Source organism: Schistocerca piceifrons, chromosome 7 (assembly GCF_021461385.2).
Source record: "Schistocerca piceifrons isolate TAMUIC-IGC-003096 chromosome 7, iqSchPice1.1, whole genome shotgun sequence".
In the NCBI taxonomy this organism is placed as follows: domain Eukaryota; kingdom Metazoa; phylum Arthropoda; class Insecta; order Orthoptera; family Acrididae; genus Schistocerca; species Schistocerca piceifrons.
In genome coordinates, this window is record NC_060144.1 from 130,893,707 (window position 1) to 130,915,150 (window position 21,444).

A 21,444-nucleotide genomic window follows, 5' to 3' on the forward strand; every position below is an offset into this window, starting at 1 on the left:
ACACCGCGGTTCCTGGTGTGTCCGCTGTGCCGTGCGTGTGATCATTGCTTGTCCAGCCCTCTCGCAGTGTCCGGAGCAAGTATGGTGGGTCTGACACACCGGTGTCAATGTGTTCTTTTTTCCATTTCCAGGAGTGTATCTCTTCTATGCGTTGCTGAAGAATGGGTATTTCCCCGTGAGATAATAAGATAGTTAAGTCAGGCACGAAAAGATCATTGTGATGAAAAACGCGTCTGCAAAATCCAAGGCTTTCCTGCCATTCCTGAAGGAGTTACTGACCACAGTTAACAAAATATTCTGGGCTCTTAAGTCGTGGTCACATTGATTTTTCATTAAAACCTAATATTTTGTCCCCACTGCATAAGACATTTTCAAGGGGGCTCGTAGCTTCTTTGAATGTCCGTTTCACACCCTGGCTCGCTGCTGACTACAGCAATACTCCGTTTACTTGTGCTCCCACAGGGCGGCATGGAAATGGAAATGAGCGTTTGGCGTCATTGGCCGGGAGGCCCCTTGCGGGGCAGGTCCGGCCGCCTTGGTGCAGGTCTTATTACATTCGACGACACATTGGGCGACCGGGGCGCCGGATGGGGATGAAATGATGATGATGACAGCACAACACCCAGTCCCTGTGGGGGGAAAATCCCCGACCCAGACGGGAATCGAACCCGGGCTCGTAAGACAGCAATCCGTCACGCTGACCACTCAGGTATCGGGGCGGACAAGGCGGTGTGACGTCATGACTATGATCTGCTGTTGTTTACCATCGTCCATTGCTGCTATCTGTCATCACGTGGTGGAAGACTCGTACATATCTTCTGTAGCACCGGGACCCAGATGGCATTCAGTTTTACGTCGTCATTATTTTTACTGAAATTTTCTGTGCTGTTTAACAATCACTGTGGCCTCTCTGTATAGCCTTTCATGGTATCCGCTTGTGGCTTGCGGCTGCCAGTACCTGAATCCTATCAAAAATGTGACGTCGCGCCAACGCGTGGGAGCTCGCGTAAACGGAATTTTGCTGTAGTCAGTAATGAGCTAGGGTGTGAATCGGACATTCATAGAAGCTACGATCTACATTGAAAATTTCCTTCGCAACTGAGGACGGAACGTTGGGTTGTGATGGAAAATCCACCCTACCGCGGCTTAATAACCTGGAATATTTTGTTAACTGTGACATTTTCGGTCGAGACAGCTTACATTTTACGGAGTGACTGACAGCACATGAAAAATGATGACGGAAAGGAATGTCTCTGTAATCTACAAATCCAACAGGGAGATACAGGAACACCTAAAGTTGGCCAATGATGCTCGCAAACTGTGGGGGAAAAGCTCGAAATGACAGGATACCTCGTAGTTGTGAAGACGTGTATGTGAGTGCTACTAAAAGAAAGGGACTGTCAACCCTCTCCACACTAGCGCCTGCTGGCCACATACCAAACAGAGGGTTGTCGAAGAGTTGCCTGGCAGTCCGGCAGGAACTGACTGGTGGGTGGGTGTCTCTATACAGAGACATTTTGAAAGTGCCCAACAAAGGTGTGCACGCCACATTGATGGCGCTGCCGAACTGCTGACTCTTAGAGGGATCCTGTGTCGTTTCATTCATGTGCATTCATGTGCGTTTCAATGTCGCGTCTGCCCATGCACACGCCAATGGAGGGCACGAAAAAAGAGTTGTGAAAAAGCATCAACTACTATTCCGCATCGTATCGTGTCCGAATTTCGGCGAATCGTTTTGAACGGTCCATGGTCGTTCTACCCTGTATATAAAACAACGTTCGGAGTCACGCTGCACCCCAAGGGGTGAGATCACGTTCCATGTCGCTCCAGCCTTGCGATGTCCTTAGAAAAGGGTTGAATTTTCCAGGGGCTGTCAGCAGTAGCAAAATTTGATTACTGCCCTATACTTGAGTATTGCTCATCAGTGGCCCGCATCTCGTGGTCGTGCGGTAGCGTTCTCGCTTCCCACGCCCGGGTTCCCGGGTTCGATTCCCGGCGGAGTCAGGGATTTTCTCTGCATCGTGATGGCTGGGTGTTGTGTGCTGTCCTTAGGTTAGTTAGGTTTAAGTAGTTCTAAGTTCTAGGGGACTGATGACCATAGATGTTAAGTCCCATAGTGCTCAGAGCCATTTGAACCATTTTTTTTTTGCTCATCAGTGTGGGATCCGTACCAGATCGGTTTGACGGAGGAGATAGAGAAGATCCAAAGAAGAGCGGCGCGTTTCGTCACAGGGTTATTTGGTAACCGTGATAGCGTTACGGAGATGTTTAATAAACTCAAGTAGCAGACTCTGCAAGAGAGGCGCTCTGCATCGCGGTGTAGCTTGCTCGCCAGGTTTCGAGAGGGTGCGTTTCTGGATGAGGTATCGAATATATTGCTTCCCCCTACTTATACCTCCCGAGGAGATCACGAATGTAAAATTAGAGAGATTAGAGCGCGCACGGAGGCTTTCAGACAGTCGTTCTTCCCGCGAACCATACGCGACTGGAACAGGAAAGGGAGGTAATGACAGTGGCACGTAAAATGCCCTCCGCCACACACCTTTGGGTGGCTTGCGGAGTATAAATGTAGATGTAGATGTAGATGTTGTTTGTGACTGAGAAATGTGTGGGAATCAACGCCCCAAGGGAACGTGTGGCTTCATCATCGCCATTTATGCTACTTCTTGAGACCTTTACGTGTTGATTTCGAGCGACGGTGTGTCTGAAATGTTTTCCTCTGGCGCCCATAACGAAACTACTAGATTTTGACGCTGGTCGTAAGGAAACCTTTTGCCAGACTCAGAGCCATAATGCAATCTGTATACAATGTTGTTGGTTAGTTTCGGTTCCATGGATCATTTTGAACGATACATGAATGCTGTAGAACGTGTTATTTTACATTCACACAGCAAATTGATTCGTACATATTGATACATCCTGAACATTGCGAGGCATTTTTATTTTTTATTGTACAAAAAGTAATATATACAGGGTGGTCCATTGATAGTGATCGGGCCAAATATCTCACGAAATAAGCATCAAACGAAAAAACTACAAAGAACGGAACGCGTCTAGATTGAAGGGGGAAACCACATGGCGCTATGGTTGCCCCCCCCCCCCCCCCCGCCCACTAGATACCGCTGCCATAGGTTCAAATGGTTCAAATGGCTCTGAGCACTATGGGACTTAACTTCTGAAGTCATCAGTCCCCTATAACTCAGAACTACTTAAACCTAACTGACCTAAGGACATCACAGACATCCATGCCCGAGGCAGGATTCGAACCTGCGACCGTAGTTCAAATGGTTCAAATGGCTCTGAGCACTATGGGACTCAACTGCTGAGGTCATTAGTCGCCTAGAATTTAGAACTAGTTAAACCTAACTAACCTAAGGACATCACAAACATCCATGCCCGAGGCAGGATTCGAACCTGCGACCGTAGCGGTCTTGCGGCTCCAGACTGCAGCGTCTTTAAACGCACGATCACTTCGGCCGGCGCGACCGTAGTGGTCGCGTGATTCCAGACTGTAGCCCCTAGAACCGCTCGCGCACCCTGGCCGGCCTCCGCCATAGGTCAAATGGATATCAACTGCGGTTTTTTTAAAAATAGGAATCCCCATTATTTATTACATATTCGTGCAGTACGTAAAGAAATACGAATGTTTTAGTTGTACCACTTATTTCGGTTTTATATATATATATATATCAGGTGCTCAAAAAGTCGGTATAAATTTGAAAACTGAAAACTGAATAAATCACGGAATAATGTAGATAGAGAGGTACAAATTGACACACATACTTGGAATGACATGGGGTTTTATTAGAACCAAAAAAATACAAAAGTTGAAAAATGTCCGACAGATGGCGCTTCATCTGATTAGAGTAGCAATAATTAGCCTAACAAAGTAGGACAAAGCAAAGATGGTGTTCTTTACAGGAAATGCTAAATATGTCCACCATCATTCCTCAACAATAACCATAATCGAGGAATAATGTTGTGAACAGCACTGTAAAGCATGTCCGGAGTTATGGTGAGGCATTGGCGTCGGATGTTGCCTTTCAGCATCCCTAGAAATGTCGGTCGATCACGATACACTTGCGATTTTAGGTAACCCCAAAGCCAATAATCGCACGGACTGAGGTCTGGGGACCTGGGAGGCCAAGCATGACGAAACTGGCGGCTCAGCACACGATCATCACCAAACGACGCGCGCAAGAGATCTTTCACGCGTCTAGCAATATGGGGTGGAGCGCCATCCTGCATAAACACCGTACGTTTCAACAGGTGTTTATCAGCCAGGCTGGGGATGATGCGAGTCTGTAACATATCGGCGTACCTCTCACCCGTCACGGTAGCAGTTACTGACGTTTTGCAGTCCAGCGCCATCTGTCGGACATTTTGTGAACTTTGTTTTTCTTTGTTCTGATAAAACCCCATGTCATTCCAAGTATGTGTGTCAATTTTTACCTCTCTATCTACGTTATTCCGTGGTTTATTAAGTTTTCAAATTTCTACAGACTTTTTGATCACCCGGTATATTGCGATGTGACGCGATCGACGGACGTACTACAGACGTTGCGCAACACATCTGCACAAAGCTATGTCGGGTTTTCACTTTTTAATTTCGCTACCGAGCCGGCCGGTGTGGCCGACCGTATCTAGGCGCTACAGTCCGGAACCGCGCGACCGCTGCGGTCGCAGGTTCGAATCCTGCCTCGGGCATGGATGTGTGTGATGTCCTTAGGTTAGTTAGGTTTAAGTAGCTCTAAGTTCTATGGCACTGATGACCACAGATGTTGAGTCCCATAGTGCTCAGAGCCTTTTGAATTTTTGATCTCAATAGCCATACATCAACACGATATCGACCTTTTCCGCAATTGGTAAACGGTCCATTTTAATAAGGGTAATGTATCACGAACCAAATACCGTCCGCACTGCCGGAATGTTACGTGATATCACGCACTTATACGTTTGTGACTACTACAGCGCCATCTATCACAAAGCGAAAAAGCGGTCCAACTAAAACATTCATATTTCTTTAAGTACTACACGAATATGTAATAAAAATGGAGGTTCCTATTTAAAAAATGCCGTTGATATCCGTTTGACCTATGGCAGCGCTGTCTAGCTGGCCAACCATAGAGCCATCTGGTTTCCCCCTTCAAGATAGACAAGTTTCGTTCTTTGTATTTTCGTTTGACGATCGGTGGACCACCCTATATATATATATATATATATATATATATATATATATATATATATATATATATATATAGAGGGTGGTCCACTGATCGTGACTGGGCCAAATATCTCACGAAATAAGCGTCAAACGAAAAAACTACAAAGACGAAACTTGTCTAACCTGAAGGGGGAAACCAGATGGCGCTATGGTTGGCCCGCCAGAAACTGAATAAATCACTGAATAATGTAGATAGAGGTACAAATTGACACACATGCTTGGAATGACATGGGGTTTTATTGGAACCAAAAAAATACAGAAGTTCAAAAATGTCCGACAGATGGCGCTTCATCTGATTAGAAAAGCAATAATTAACCTTACAAAGTAAGACAAAGCAAAGATGACGTTCTTGAAAGGAAATGCTCAATATATCCGCCATCGTTCCTCAACAATAGCTATAGTCGAGGAATAATGTTGTGAACAGCACTGTAAAGCATGTCCGGAGTTATGGTGAGGCATTGGCGTCGGATGTTGCCTTTCAGCATCCCTAGAGATGACGGTCGATCACGATACACTTGCGACTTCAGGTAACCCCAAAGCCAATAATCGCACGGACTGAGGTCTGGGGACCTGGGAGGCCAAGCATGACGAAACTGGCGGCTCAGCACACGATCATCACCAAACGACGCGCGCAAGAGATCTTTCACGCGTCTAGCAATATGGGGTGGAGTGCCATCCTGCATAAACATCGTACGTTCCAGCAGGTGTTTATCAGCCAGGCTGGGGATGATGCGATTCTGTAACATATCGGCGTACCTCTCACCCGTCACGGTAACAGTTACTGACGTTTTGCAGTCCAGCGCCATCTGTCGGACATTTTGTGAACTTTGTTTTGTTTGTTCTAATAAAACCCCACGTCATTTCAAGCATGTGTGTCAATTTTTACCTCTCTATCTACATTATTCCGTGGTTTATTAAGTTTTCGAATTTATACTGACTTTTTGATCACCTTGTATATTGCGATGTGACGTGATCGACGGACATACTACAGACACTGCGGAACACAAGTGTACAAAGCTATGTCGGGTTTTCACTTTTTAATTTCGCTACCGATCGGATCTCTAAAAAGACATAGTCCTCACACTTTCAGACGAGTATTTACGCTGCCAAGAAGCCAAATGGTGGTACTGGTCGGGTTACCCCATTGTAGGTAGAGGAAATTGCACAAGGTGCGGCGCGGTGCATCCGCGACCAGCGGAGGGCGGCAGCTGCGCGGCTTGTCCTTGAGGAGGGCTAGGCGGTGCGGGGCCGTGCAGTTTCCCGGTTCCGCAGGCGGGTGGAGTGGGGGGCGCTCTGTGCTCGGTCGGCGGTCCGCGGGCCGGTTCTCCGTGGTCAGTTCGACAGCCGCAGCCGCCGACTCCGCGACTGCACGCCCCGACCTGCGCGAACGCACCTGCCGCTGCCGCTGCCGCCACCGCCGCCACCCACAACAGACGCTGTCCCGATTAGCGAGCGCACGCCAAACCTCGCCGCGCCTACCTGCTCCCGAGGTGCCGCCGCGGGCGTTATGTTTCGGTGACACACGCTACCTCTTCGGGAAAAAGAATCGATATCTCCTGATCTCTTGGGCGATCACTTGACACCGAGCGCACCGACGACAGACGACGTTCGGGAATGAATGACAACGTTCGGCAGCTGAGTGAGTTATACTCCTTCAGAACCAATCTTTCGATTTTTAACCAGCTTATGAATTAAGCCCTTCGGTCATTTCGCTGCTCGAACCCGAAACCTTGCAAACTTTCGGGTTCTCATTATTTTCTTGCTCCAGACCGCTTTCTTGTGTCTCTGTTTGTTCAGCACAAATTTTGCAACTGATTTTAAACTAATTTTCCAATGGGCTGCTGACGTCGAACTTTCAGCCTAGCTCAGAACTGGATGGTGATACAATATGAACTCGCTTTCTTGCCTGATGTATGGCGGAGGGTACTTTTTGTACCACTGCCATTTCCCCCTTTTCCTCTTCCAGTAGCGAGAGGTTGGCGGGAGAGCGATCGATGGAAGCCTCCGTGTGAGCACGGGCCTCTCATATTTTTACCTTCACGGTCTTTTCGAAAGACATACGCAGGACGAAGCACTATGCTGGTTGTCTCAGGTTAACATGAACTGACATAAACCTGAAATTTACCGTCTGACTCTGCTTTAATCCCATGAAAATGTGTTCAATTCGACTGAAAAATTTCACTTACGGAAGATCAAAAAGCAGAAAATAATTATTTAAATAAAATATCTATTTTTAGCACAGCACGTTTTTAAATCGGACTAACAGTATAAAATAATTACTTCTAGCCCTACACAGATTCCTATCTCCATACAGGTAGTCCTGAAAATTTGTGGTTGTTTATTGTAAAAGCCATAAAAAGGCTTCTAAGATTTAAAACGACAAACGTGGAGTGCATGGAACACACAACTGATGCTTGAATAGTTCACTCATTACTATTATCTACTATATGATCCAGACGTTTTTCGTTTTAAATCTGACAAGTATTTCCACTGCTATTAAAAATTCAAAACCCAGATAATCAGAATAATCTGTATGCTCTTAGAAATCTGTATGGGGCTACGATAAATTATTTTATACTCTTTAGTGCGATTTTAAAACGTGGTATATTAAAAATTGATTTTTATGAAAATAATTATTGAAGTTTTCTGTCTGTCCTTTGTTGACTCTATATTCTTAGAAATGTGGTCCGTCTATGCAACTAAGTGAAAGTTGTTTGTTTTGTGCTACATGCATTTCGCTTCTTTTTATTTATGAAGCACCTTCAGAGGCCCGTAATAAGTTTTTGTTTTACATACATAATACAGTGTCAGCAGTATCACCAAATAGGATTTTAACATCATGAATTTTGTAGTCCAAAATGTTGTTTCTTACTTAACAACAAGAGAACAACCAAAACTGCAACAAAGCAATTTATCTGGAATCATTACATAAAGCAATTATAAAATTCGTAAAGAAATATCTATCACAGACCACTGAAGATGGTTTATAAATAAAAAGAAGCGAAACGCATATGAAACAAAAAAATATGTATACCGACTATGCCTCCAAGAATTTCATGTTCTTGTTGAGGTCAGGCAATCAGCTTTAACTTGTCAGGAAGTCTGATGCTTATCCACGCAAGTTTCATTCTTTCAGGTTAATCTGTGCAAACAAACTTTTTGAGTCTGGTGTTGGATGAGTGCACAGCCTTCACGTAACTACTTAGCATAGTCGTTTCCCTTGTGCTTGTCCAGTTATATTTTAATTCTTACTTATTGCGATTACAGTTTAGAGTATTACTTATATTCACTCAGAGAGATCAAATGTAAATATGCGCACGGGAAAAACAGAGCCCGATGTCTGGGATACCTGTTGTATTTATGCACTTGTACATCTTTACGAACTCAAAATTGTATTTGCAGTAAGTAAGAAATAAAATAATGTTTGACAGTCATAAGCGAAACGCCAAGTTTAATTACCTCAGTAGGCAATGATGGCGTTTAAAAACAGTTTTATTGAACTGAAGGCAATAACTATTCCTTATTAATAACATGTTCTCTTTTGCGTTTAACAAAAAAATAGCAGAATCGTTAACCGTTTGGATCCTGAAATCGTCATTGTTAGACAGGAATTTAGTGACTGTATACTGCATTTCAGAACATAATTCCTCTGACAGTGGAACAAGTAGCTGCTTTCGAACGCACGATTAGCACTTCCGTCTGGTCCTTAGCTGCATGTGAATAATTTCTTTAGTTTCTTATGCCACAGGTTTACAATAAAAAATTTCGACTTACGTTTACGCGTGAAGTCTGTCGCTCTCGATTCAGGAAAGCCTGAAATTGTATTATACTTACCTGTTGTAACTTATTTCATAGAGCTGCTAGCCTTAGCTGTCTGTCTAATTATTTTAAACATTCTGTTCCTCATCAACTATTTGCCTTGCAGAAGTTATGTGATAATTTTAGGCTACTGAGACGTTTTTGAGTACAATGCGCGTCTCTGGTAAATATACATTTCAGTTTTGCGGTGCACAAATGACGTTACCGAAAAGACAAATTACATAGGTTTCAGGTTCTTGTTATGTAAAATCCGATCCCGCTACATGAGATTTTACGAGATGCCAGTATCTCTGACATTAGCTATCCTGACGGAAGTTGAAACCAAAATTTTGGTAGAATTCTGTTCTATCAAATATTAATACAAAAGCTGTCTCATTACATGATTTACACATTAAATTTTGCAATAAGACGTGTTGTTTTAATGTTAAAACATTCCAGTTATTTTTTATACATGAACATTGTTCATTATTTTATACGGATTGTAGCATGGAGACTGTCACTTATCTTCATACATTACTGCACATTTTCTTGTCTTCCACATTTCGTTGTTGATAGTGGTTTGTAAGGGTATATACTGGCAGCTATAAACTGTTTTGTCTTGGTCCACATCACCAGAAAACAATATCATACTGTATTAGAACTGATGTTTCTCTGTGCGTCAGAGCGTATACCGCTGTGACTTCATAAGCGATCAAAACTGTGTGCCGGACCAAAGCTCGAGCACCGAACCTTGTCCTGCGTGGGCAATGTCAACCGAATAATGTCATCAGGAACGAATGACAGAGTGCATCGCAATTCCCACCTGCTAATATCTCTCAGGGGCTCTACCCTCAGAAGGAGAGATGCAGGTTAGAATACTATTACAGTACGTTGTTTCAGAGCGTATTTCGTAGTTCCACTTCGATGTTAGGGGTTTTATTTAAACGCATTACGGCAAAATGTTACCATCACTATCGTATTTTTTAATTCTGAAATGTGGGAATTAAAGTTTTAGGCTACCATGAGTATACATTAATGTACGAAATTTCATTACCAACTCCATGTTTGAATATTTCATACCTATTCTTCTACCATTTGTCATCCAGAGAATGCAAGTTTTATCCTCAGTCAGTCGGTAACGAATCGCCAGTGGTAGAATTTCCTGCTTACTGCGATCGCCGCTTTAAATATAGTCTAAGACTAAAACTAATAAAATTAATATTATTTGTTTTACTTGACAGCCGCCCGCATCTCGTGGTCGTGCGGTAGCGTTCTCGCTTCCCACGCCCGGTTTCCCGGGTTCGATTCCCGGCGGGGTCAGGGATTTTCTCTGCCTCGTGATGGCTGGGTGTTGTGTGATGTCCTTAGGTTAGTTAGGTTTAAGTAGTTCTACGTTCTAGGGGACTGATGACCACAGATGTTAAGTCCCATAGTGCCCAGAGCTATTTTGAACTTGACAGCCAACACATACTTTTTGCATTCCTTTACTTTATGCCAAGACACATTTCGGACTGTCACTATCCTGACGAGCGCAATACACGTATCATCAGAATAACGGTTTCATCCACTGCGTACTGTGGTAGCGTTCTCGCTTCCCACGCCAGGGTTCCCGGATTCGATTCCCGGCGGGGTCAGGGATTTTCTCTGCCTCGTGATGACTGGGTGTTGTGTGCTGTTCTTAGGTTAGTTAGGTTTAAGTAGTTCTAAGTTCTAGGGGACTGATGACCATGGATGTTAAGTCCCATGGTGCTCAGAGCCATTTGAACCACTGCGTACTGAATGCTAAAACTCAATTTATTTATGCATGACAAAACCGTTACTTGGCTTCAGATTAACTTTCAACACAAAAAACCACATTAGTTGACGACATAGCGCCGGCCGGTGTGGCCGTGCGGTTCTAGGCGCTTCAGTCTGGAACCGCGCGACAGGTACGGTCGCAGGTTCGAATCCTGCCTCAGGCATGAATGTTAAAATGTGTGTCAAATCTTATGAGACTTAACTGCTAAGGTCATCAGTCCCTAAGCTTACACACTACTTAACCTAAATTATCCTAAGGACAAAAACACACACGCAAGCCCGAGGGAGGACTCGAACCTCCGCGGGACCAACCACACAGTCCATGACTGCAGCGCCCAGACCGCTCGGCTAATCCCGCGCGGCGGGCATGGATGTGTGTGATGTCCTTAGGTTAGTTAGGTTTAAGTAGTTCTAAGTTCTCGGGGACTAATGACCTCAGATGTTAAGTCCCATAGTGCTCAGAGCCATTGGACGACACAGCGAATACTGCGCTGCATCAGTCAACCTAAAACTGTTTGTCTTATATGTAGCCTATAAAGGCGGAATATGGAGCCACAAATTACAAAACAGAAGACAGCTCCAGTATTGAAAATGCAGTTGATGAAAGCTTTATACTGACTAAGACATAAACGTATTATGACAACTGTATGTGGGTCAAAGCCCGAAACCGGTCTTCATAACACTATACAAAAAGTATCTGGTTGCTGCATTTCTTCAAATAATTCAGTCCACAGCCACGCAGCTCAAGTATCATTAGCATGGATAAATTGATGGAGAACAAAAAATAAATAAAATAAAGAAATGATGCACCACGAAGGAATTATCCAAATGGGACAGAAATCTGTAGGAGTGATGTACACGTACAGACAAACAGATGATTACAATTTCAGAAAAACTTAATGATTGATTTAAGAGAAGGCGCGTAGAATCCGACGACGTACGGCTGTGACATAAGGGTGCCAAGAATGGCGACAAGAGGGTTCCTGCTATGAAATGAAATGCCACCCCAGAGCATCTCACCGATTTTTTCAAAGAAAAGTCCGCACTGGCTGTATGAATGCTTTTTATTAAATCTGCGACCGGTTTCGCACCACTTATCGGTGCATCCTCAGGCAATATGTACAAAAAATAATATAATAAGAGCTCACATAAAATACTCGATCCGCAAATTCTGAGATGTAAATTAAACTTTTAATTAGCCAGTTTTTTTAATGGAACAAGAAAGTACTCATATAATTTATAACATAGTAACGTTGAACACTGCCCTGTAGCCACTCCCCACCATTCACGTCCATCTGGTGAAAGCACTGCGACTTCAGGCCACGAGTGGCCTACCGGGACCATCCGACCGCCGTGTCATCCTCAGTCGAGGATGCGGATAGGAGGGGCGTGGGGTCAGCACACCGCTCTCCCGGTCGTTATGATGGTATTCTTGACCGAAGCTGTTACTATTCGGTCGAGTAACTCCTCAATTGGCATCACGAGGCTGAGTGCACCCAGAAAAATGGCAACAGCGCATGGCGGCCTGGATCATCTGGTGAAAGCGGTAGTTAAAATTTAAAAACCTTTTTTTTAATTTTTTTAATGATTGGAGCGGCAATGACCTAGAAAAAAAAATTAAATACGACGCTGATAAAACTCCCCTAAACACGGACGACGAAGAGCGGAACATTAGCACATACAAACAGCGGAATTAGGGACATGTAAACATATCAGAACATACCGTGCAAGTTGAGAGGAGCCGTACGCCAGCGGACACGGCCTGACTGACTGGACGAAACCCGGAAAGCGCTCACGCAGAGGCGCGAGAATCGCCAGAGGCAGGATGACGTGTACAAGGTGTGAAGAGTGGGGGGGTGCCGAACATTTGATAAACGATTCGTTATGTCTAGTTTTTAAAAAAGTCCAATACCATAATAGGTGGCCAATATAAAATATGAGCATTTAGTTAAAACCATAAGAATAATAAATGTGGTGGTTCTGAATGCGTAAGGCCCGGAGTACGCATAAAAATTCATTGGACAGAACCTACTAACAAGTAAGCTATAGGGGTAAGGCTACCTGTTTAAGTAATCAAATTTTTCTAAAAGACCCTTGTACCTCAGGTCGGTCTGCGCATTAAGTGAGGTGAGAGGGTATTTCTTTCGAACTCTGAGAATTTCAATCTCTTCGAAAACATTACGAGTGTTTCCCTTAATTTCCAAGTGTAACACCCGCATGTTGTTCTGGATACCGGTGATAAGGGTGTTGCCCGCCCTACAAAACAATATCCCACCGATGCCCAGGGCGTCTGAAGACACGTCTTCGGCCTGGAATATCATTGCCTGGAGTAGAATTGCCTTCAGTGATGAGTCCCGCTTCGAACTGAGATCCGATGATCAGTGGAAACTTGTCTGGAGGCGCACCAGACGATGGTGGGATACCAATCTGGCCGTCACCCACCATACGGGTCTACATCCATGAGTGATGGTCTGGGGTACCATTTCTTTTAACAACAGGACCTCTTTGGATCTCATCCGCGGTGCCCTTACAGCACAGCTGTACGTCGACCATACTCTACGCCTCGTTTTGCTGCCCTTCATGGCGAGTGATCCTTGGCTTATATTTCAGCAAAATAATGTCCACCCACACAGGGCGAGAGTTTGTACTGCACGTCTTGAATGAGTTAGAGCACGCTCTTCGTTATCGCCATTTTCATCAATACTTCCCGAACTAGATTCCCTCTGAATCACTGCTTAAGGTTCTTCAAAATCTGAATGAATGAAGGACAAATCACTAACTTCGTTGTCACTGTTGAAAACAATATCAGCAACCTTCTGCAAACCCTCCTCATCGTCACCACGAACTACTCTCTTTGCCATATTGGTTGGCTGCTGAGATCAGCTAACATGTGACGCACACTTCTGTGCTTCGTTTTACAACACATTTAAGAGCCATGTATTAGCTTGAAACTGAGCTCCGCTTATCCACATAGTGAAGCGTGCATTTACGAGCTGAGTTCGTCGCACCATTTAAATGCCGTAGTAACTTCAAGCGACTTCAGCTCGTAATTTGATGCGACTGGGCAAAGTAACACTAAAGACGGCCACGTTTTAGTTAGATGTGTCATTACAAACAGCGAACACATCAAACAAGTGCCACACAAACGCAATATCATTTGTGCGGCTGGTTATCGTATGTTGGATGTAGAAGGAAAATTAGTGTACAACGTCGCGTCGACGGCCAAGTCATTAAGACGGATCACAGTACCAGACTGGGAAGGAAGGGGCGGGAAATCAGACGTGTCCACTTCAAATAAACCATTTGACTTAAGCTATTCAGGGAAATGACGAAAACTTAAATCTGGATGGCCTGATAAGGATTCGAAACGCTGTCCTCCGTAATACGAGTCCATTGTCTTAAACACTGTGCCATATCCTTCGCTTAAATGGAATGCTTGTCATTAGAGAGGAACATACGTACAGACACTGTATAAGAGATGAATCATCTGTATGGCAGATGCCAGCTGAAGATAACTTACGTACGATAAAAAAGCTGAATTTACAACATTTTCTTTGCGGTTAGGAATACTTTGAGAAGTTCGAGACTCAGGTAAGATTATGATGTAAGTGCAAAAAGAGCGAACACGTTGTTACATGTGTTTCATTGGGCAGTGAAATATTACCGACATTAGTCTATAGCCCTAGAGAACTTCCCACAGACAACAGCATCCTTGTAAAGGTCACTAAAGTTCTACAAGCTGTTCACAATGCAATGTTGTTAAGCCTCTAAGATAAGCAACGAAGCCATGTCCACCATCTGTTCGGGTCTGTTCGTAGTGTTGGTATTTTAAGGGCAGTGTGCACGCGACGATATTCAACAAGTCTGCAGGGTATCTCTACTTGCGCATTTTATTTAAGTATACGGTCGTGTTCTATCAACGCCCAGCTCGTGTAGCGTAGCTCGCGACCTTGAGAGACGGGAGGTGAACCAGGCGCTGGATGTATTCGCCCGCCGACTGATTGTTGTAGCACAGTGGCCAATCCGAGTGTAGTTTTAAGGCGGTTTTCCTCATCCGCCTAGATAAATAGCCGACTGTTTCTCGTCTACGCCATAGACAAGGGACTCTAAAATAGTTTAAACATGTAAGCACTCGGAATGCTTCAATTCACAGATTTCCCTTGTTGAGTAAACGGTCACGTGTTGATATGAATGTGTAACGCACGAATGGCGTATGCCCATCATACCAGAGACGAAACATGCTGATAATGCATTTATACCTTCCATAAAAAGGAGGCACGTTTTGACACGTTTCGTTCTTAAACTTACATCAAAGTTCAAATCATGTGTTTGGTCTATGTTATTCGACTCAATGAAAATGCTACTATTTCTATTTTGGGAACAGGTTTTCGCATTTGACTTCTAACCTATAACTTTCACAGTCCCCTCACTTTTCGTTGATAGCTTTAGTAGCTGACAGCCAGCATTGGAGGCATGATATTCCTTCGTGCAAGAAATGCAATTATCACCAATTCAAAGATTGTGTTGAACAGCACAGTTGTTTACAAGCAGCATCTTACATGCAGGAGCTGATGCGCCCTTGAGTTTATGTGGATGGAAGACCAACTCATTCATTCTGATCCTTAGTTTACCGGAATATGAAACATTTACCATTTCTCAGATAAGGAAATAATGACATACGTGATTTCTGAAGAGGTCTCAGTGAGACTGACAGAAGGTATACACCCGGAAATCCACTCTCATGCAAAATATCTGTCCGACTGATTCAATCGGCTTCTGCGAGCACTGGTCTTCAATTTGGATTCCGTACTTACTTTACTACGCTTGCGCCAGCCATTTGACCCAACAAGGGCAAAAATATCGAGGGAACGAACGTCCTAAGGAACGCCACCGACGGCAAACAAATCCACAACAAAGGGCGTGGTCGGCGACGGGAATCGATCCCGGATATAAATAGCGGCGCTTTGCCAACAGTCTCTCAGAACGTGACCGGAGTGCGGGCAGCGAGCACAACCAAAAAGCATCGCTCACAGCATCTGACGTCGAAGACCAACATTAACATTTATTTTTTTAGAAAATGTCACGTACGTCATCTCAGTCTAAAGACTAGTGTCATTTCACTACACTCTCCATTTCTTCTCACACATTTTTCCTATCGTTCTGTATGTTTTTGGTAGACATCCGTTCTGGTTAACCACCACAGTAACAATCCCAGCATACAAGCTAGTGGTTTCCCCTGGAGGACAAGTATTTGTTGGGTTTTTTAGGTATTAAATATAAAGCTGCCCTCAATCCGGAGGGTATTTCTAACAGCGCAGTGTGGTAAGCCCTTCTTTTATTTCGAGCTTTGTAGCTACTTACCCATTCCGTCAAAGGCGAACGTATAGTTTGTCGAGTACTCCAAATCACAATGCAACTTGGTCATCCTGACATACATAAACAATTACTAGAGATGAAGGAGGTGAAAAGTGACAGAAACTATCCTATGACCGACTTGCGATTGAACCCTGGACCTTTGGCATTTTAGTCTGACACTTACTCCGTGCCTCAGTGGTGCTGGTATGGCAGGTCAGCGTTTTCGATCAGGGGGCTGGCCACTCTCTGTAATAAAGAAACAGCGGAACGTTTGCGTCGGTGCTGTCAGAGGTAGCACGTAACATCCACACAAAACTGATGTCGAAAAGTAACGAAGGAACCGGCATATTACACGAAAAGAAAAACAAAGAAAATTTAAAATTAAGTGGCAAAGTGCCAGACTACAAATACAGCAGTCTTGGGAACCTCGGTCAATCCTACGATTTTTATGTCACTTGCCAATTCTTGCACCTTTGGCAATTTTTATTGCTGTAAAAAATGCCGAGCTGCACCGTGGTACGGAGAATTTACGCCAAACTGTAGATCTACCAATGACTGGCTGGTTAAGTCAGTTCGAAGGTCGGAAGAAGGCTATGGCATACCACCTCCAACAGGACCACATCTAGCGGAGTACTGTGGTGTTCAATACAGTCTTCGGATTGATGGCTGCTTTACTTTGCTTTACCACATTACTGGCCATTAAAATTGCTACACCAAGAAGAAATGCAGATGATCAACGGGTATTCATAGGATAAATATATTATACTAGAACTGACATGTGATTACATTTTCACGCAATTTGGGTGCATAGATCCTGAGAAATTAGTACCCAGAACAACTACCTCTCGCCGTAATGACGGCCTTGGTACGCCTGGGCGTTGAGTGAAACAGAGCTTGGATGGCGTGTACAGGTTCAGCTGCCCATGCAGCTTCAACACGATACCACAGTTCATCAAGAGTAGTGACTGGTGTATTGTAACGAGCCAATTGCACGGCCGCCATTGACCAGACGTTTTCAATTGGTGAGAGATCTGGAGAATGTGCTGGCCAGGGCAGCAGTCGAACATTTTCTCTATCCAGAAAGGCCCGTACAAGACCTGCAACATGCCGTCGTGCATTATACTGCTGAAATGTATGGTTTCGGAGGGATCGAATGAAGGGTAGAGCAACGGGTCGTAGCACATCTGAAATGTAACGTCCACTGTTCAAAGTGCCGTCAATGCGAACAAGAGATGACCGGGACGTGTAACCAATGGCACCCCATACCATCACGCTGGGTGATACGCCAGTATGGCGATGACGAATACACGCTTCCAATGTGCGTTCACCGCGATGTCGCCAAACACGGATGCGACTATCATGATGCTATAAATAGAACCTGGATTCATCCGAAAAAATGACGTTTTGCCATTCGTGCACCCAGGTTCGTCGTTGAGTACACCGTCGCAGGCGCTCCTGTCTGTGATGCAGTGTCAAGGGTTACCGCAGCCATGGTCTCCGAGCTGATAGTCCATGCTGCTGCAAACGTCGTCGAACTGTTCGTGCAGAAGGTTGTTGTCTTGCAAACGTCCCCATCTGTTGACGTTGCTGCACGATTCGTTACAGCCATGTGGATAAGTAGACTGTCACCTCTACTGCTAGTGATACGAGGCCGTTGGGATCCAGCACGGCGTTCCGCATTACCCTCCTGAACCCACCGATTCCATATTCTGCTAACAGTCATTGGATCTCGACCAACGCGGGCAGCAATGTCACGATACGATAAACCGCAATCGCGATAGGCTACAATCCGATCTTTATCAAAGTCGGAAACGTGATGGTACGAATTTCTCCCCCTTACACGAGGCATCACAACAACGTTTCACCAGGCAACGCCGGTCAACTGCTGTTTGTGTATGAGAAATCTGTTGGAAACTTTCCTCATGTTAGCACGTTGTAGGTGTTGCCACCGGCGCCAACCTTGTGCGAATGCTCTGAAAAGCTAATCATTTGCATATCACAGCATCTTCTTCCTGTCGGTTAAATTCCGCGGCTGTATCGCGTCATCTTCGTGGTGTAGCAATTTTAATGGCCAGTAGTGTATTTACTCATCTACCTACCAGTCCACAATTTCAGATACTATTGCTGCATAATTTATGTTGAATGTGGATAATTTTTTTATATTGTCTCACAAATATCATTAAAAATATTTATATAACAAATGTATCTTTGGTACGTAAAATTGAATTTACCACAGTATCAATTAACAAATAAAATTCAGATGTTTTGGGTTCTTACTTTCCATTTAGAGGTAGTACGTGTAAACATTAAATACGTAGTGGGTTAAATACGTGGTGAGTGCTAAACAGACGTCACTCATATCCTGTCCAGTTATAAGGGTAACCATTCGCACCAACTACAGTAAAGATATCTAATAGATTCCAAACTACAAATAAGTATCTAGGACAGTTTGTTATTTTCCACACTTAACAACCCAAAGTTCTAGATTCATTACCTAAAGCTTTCAGAAAGTCCCTATATGAAATTCCTGATATTTTTCTATTATTCTTCAAAGTAAAACTATTAGTACAAGATGAAGATCATCTAACTCCTAGTATTTATTCTTTCACGATTAACCCCAATCATAGATTGTAGGTGAGCAAGGACGTAAACCGAACTTTTCAGAGTGTTCATTCAAAATCTGTCACCAACGAGCAAGAGATTATATTAGGAAATACAGTTCGCAAGGAAATTACGGACGTATTTGGCGCTAACAATTAGCGATAGTATCCGTTTACCGAAAGCCACCGTAGTGTTCAGTGGATCTTTATGTGTTTGGCGTCTCTCGCGTCAGACATTCGCGAGCTCAGCTGCGGTCACGAGGAACCCTAATTACATTCGCACGCCGTGTTAGCAGTCTGCCTTGTGTGAACTGCTCGAATCTGCCAGCCTTGTTCTCGCCTTTTATTCGACAGTCATATTCGTGACATCATTTCCCATGTTAGAGAGGACTGTCCTGTATTTGCAGCGTTAGCGCTTCTGCGTGAGAAACAAGTCAATATTGTTGAAGCAAGGATGAAAGGTTAGGGTTCCACGAACCTTATGCCTGGAGTCAAGAACGGTTTAGATGAGGATGATATACGGGGTCTTTTGCAGAGGGTGAGCCCAGGGATTCGTATTACGTGATTTATAGATACCATAGGAAACATATAAACGGATGACCAGCTGGGAGCCGGCTGGTGTGGCCGAGCGTTTCTGGGCGCTTCAGTCTGGAACCGCGCGATCGACACTGTCGCAGGTTCGAATCCTGCCTCGGGCATGGATGTGTGTGATGTCCTTAGGTTAGTTAGGTTTGAGTAGTTCTAAGTTCTAGGGGACTGATGACCTCAGAAGTTAAGTCCCATAGTGCTCAGAGCCATTTGAACCAGCTGGGAGTACGAATCTCGTTGCATCAGAGTGGGACATCGTTCGTGTAGCCAATAATGCGATCTTAGAAATCAAGGCAGGTGACTGTGACGTTGTCTTTCAACGAGATAACGCAAGACCGCGTGTTGCCCCTGCTGTGCTAATGGACCTCGATGCAGAGGGATTTATACTGCTGCCCAGGCCAGCACGTTCTCCAGATCTCTCGTGCACTGAAAACATCCGGACATAATTTCCCGAGAGATCGGAGTACCAGCAAATGCCAGCCATTAAGACTGATGAACTCTGACGTAGAGTTGAATCATCATGGAATGACGTACCCGTATCTGCCATACAAGCTCAGTACGAGGAATTGTTGCTGCCACAAGTTGCAGTCCTGTGAACTAAATTTCGCAACTTGTGTATCCATAAATCATGTAAAAATTCAGTCATTCAATCATGTATTCATTCTGTCTGCTCTACTGCATCCGCACAATAAGCAGAATTTCGTTATTTGCTGTCCGTTCAGGTGTTGCAGTTTTAGTGAGTAGGAATGTACATCTAAGCTCATCCCCCCACCCCAGACAAATAAGGAGTGGAGACTCACAAAATAAGATCAGCAGCTTTCCACAACTTCATTAATCACAGATATATATGTGCATATATGTTTTTGTAAACGGAACTGTGGAATACCTTCCCGCGCTAACAACAGATCTAATTAATCTGTACGAAAAAAACTCACTGATATGTTTTATGTCTGACTCCAAATTACAGAATAAGAATACATTAAATGTTGTGATGCTGTCACTTTTCCCCTGAAAACGGCTCTGAGCACTATGGGACTTAACTTCTAAGGTCATCAGTCCCCTACAACTTAGAACGACTTAAACCTAACTAACCAAAGGACATCACACACATCCATGTCCGAGACAGGATTCGAACCTACGACCATAGCGGTCGCGCGGTTCCAGACTGTAGCGCCTAGAACCGCTCGGCCACTCCGGCCGGCTTTGCCCCTGAGCCGAGCGGGCATCGGCTGCGGGTGTCATAACTCTGTGCCCAACCGGGACTAAAACCAGAACAATGCAATTTTACGGGAAGTATGGCACCAGTTACGCCATCGGAGCACGCCTCATTGGATCGACACAAAGCTCCAACTTGTCTCACTCAGCCTCTCGACTTTCCCCTCCAACCTCTGCAGAGGTGCTCCTTCCGACAGAAGGAACATAGCGGGTAGTTTGGCTCTCGATTCTAGGCAGAAGCAGGACTGTGTTGACTTACTTCAGGATAGAGAAAATAAAGTTGGCCCGAAAAATATTTCATGCAGCTTACGGTAGGCAACCAAACTTAGATGTTCTGCACCCGTGGCGGATGCCGTAAGTTGGTTACCTATCTGCATGAAATACATTCTTTAACAAAATTTTAAAAAATCAAAAAATAGCAAAGCACCCGAAGGAATTAGAACAGTTGGACGGAAATATGGCAAATGTTATGTACATGCATAGAGAAACGAATGATTACAATTTCAGAAACGCTGGATGATTTATGCAAGAGAAGAAGCTTGACGAATTGTGCAAGTCCATAATGCATTGGTCCACTTCTGTCCATTATGCGTGCAGCTATTCGGCTTGGCATTGGTACATTTGTTGGGTGCCTTCTTGAGGGATATCGTACCAAATTCTGTCCAATAAGCGCATTAGATCGTCAAAATCCCGGGATGGTTGGAAGGCCCTGCCCATAATGCTCCAAACGTTCTCAACTGGGCAGAGATACGGCGGTCTAGCTGTCCAAGATTGGGTTGAGCAAGCACGAAGATAAGCAGCAGAAACTCTCGCCGTGTGGAGGAGGGCATTATCTTGCTAAAATGTAGCCCAGGATGACTTGCCGTG

At 44.4% G+C, this 21,444-nt stretch overlaps 1 protein-coding gene across 1 annotated transcript in view; it reads left to right on the forward strand.

Annotated features, from left to right (window-relative positions):
* The first annotated feature begins 6,574 nt into the window (after nucleotides 1-6,574).
* The window catches only part of LOC124804928 (polyamine-transporting ATPase 13A3-like), a 395,714-nt gene continuing 380,844 nt past the window's right edge, over nucleotides 6,575-21,444 (forward strand). Inside the window, exon 1 of the mRNA XM_047265303.1 lies at nucleotides 6,575-6,863. Within this exon, the coding sequence (XP_047121259.1) occupies nucleotides 6,839-6,863 (25 nt within the window). The 5' untranslated portion in view covers nucleotides 6,575-6,838. The remainder of the gene's footprint in view (nucleotides 6,864-21,444) is intronic.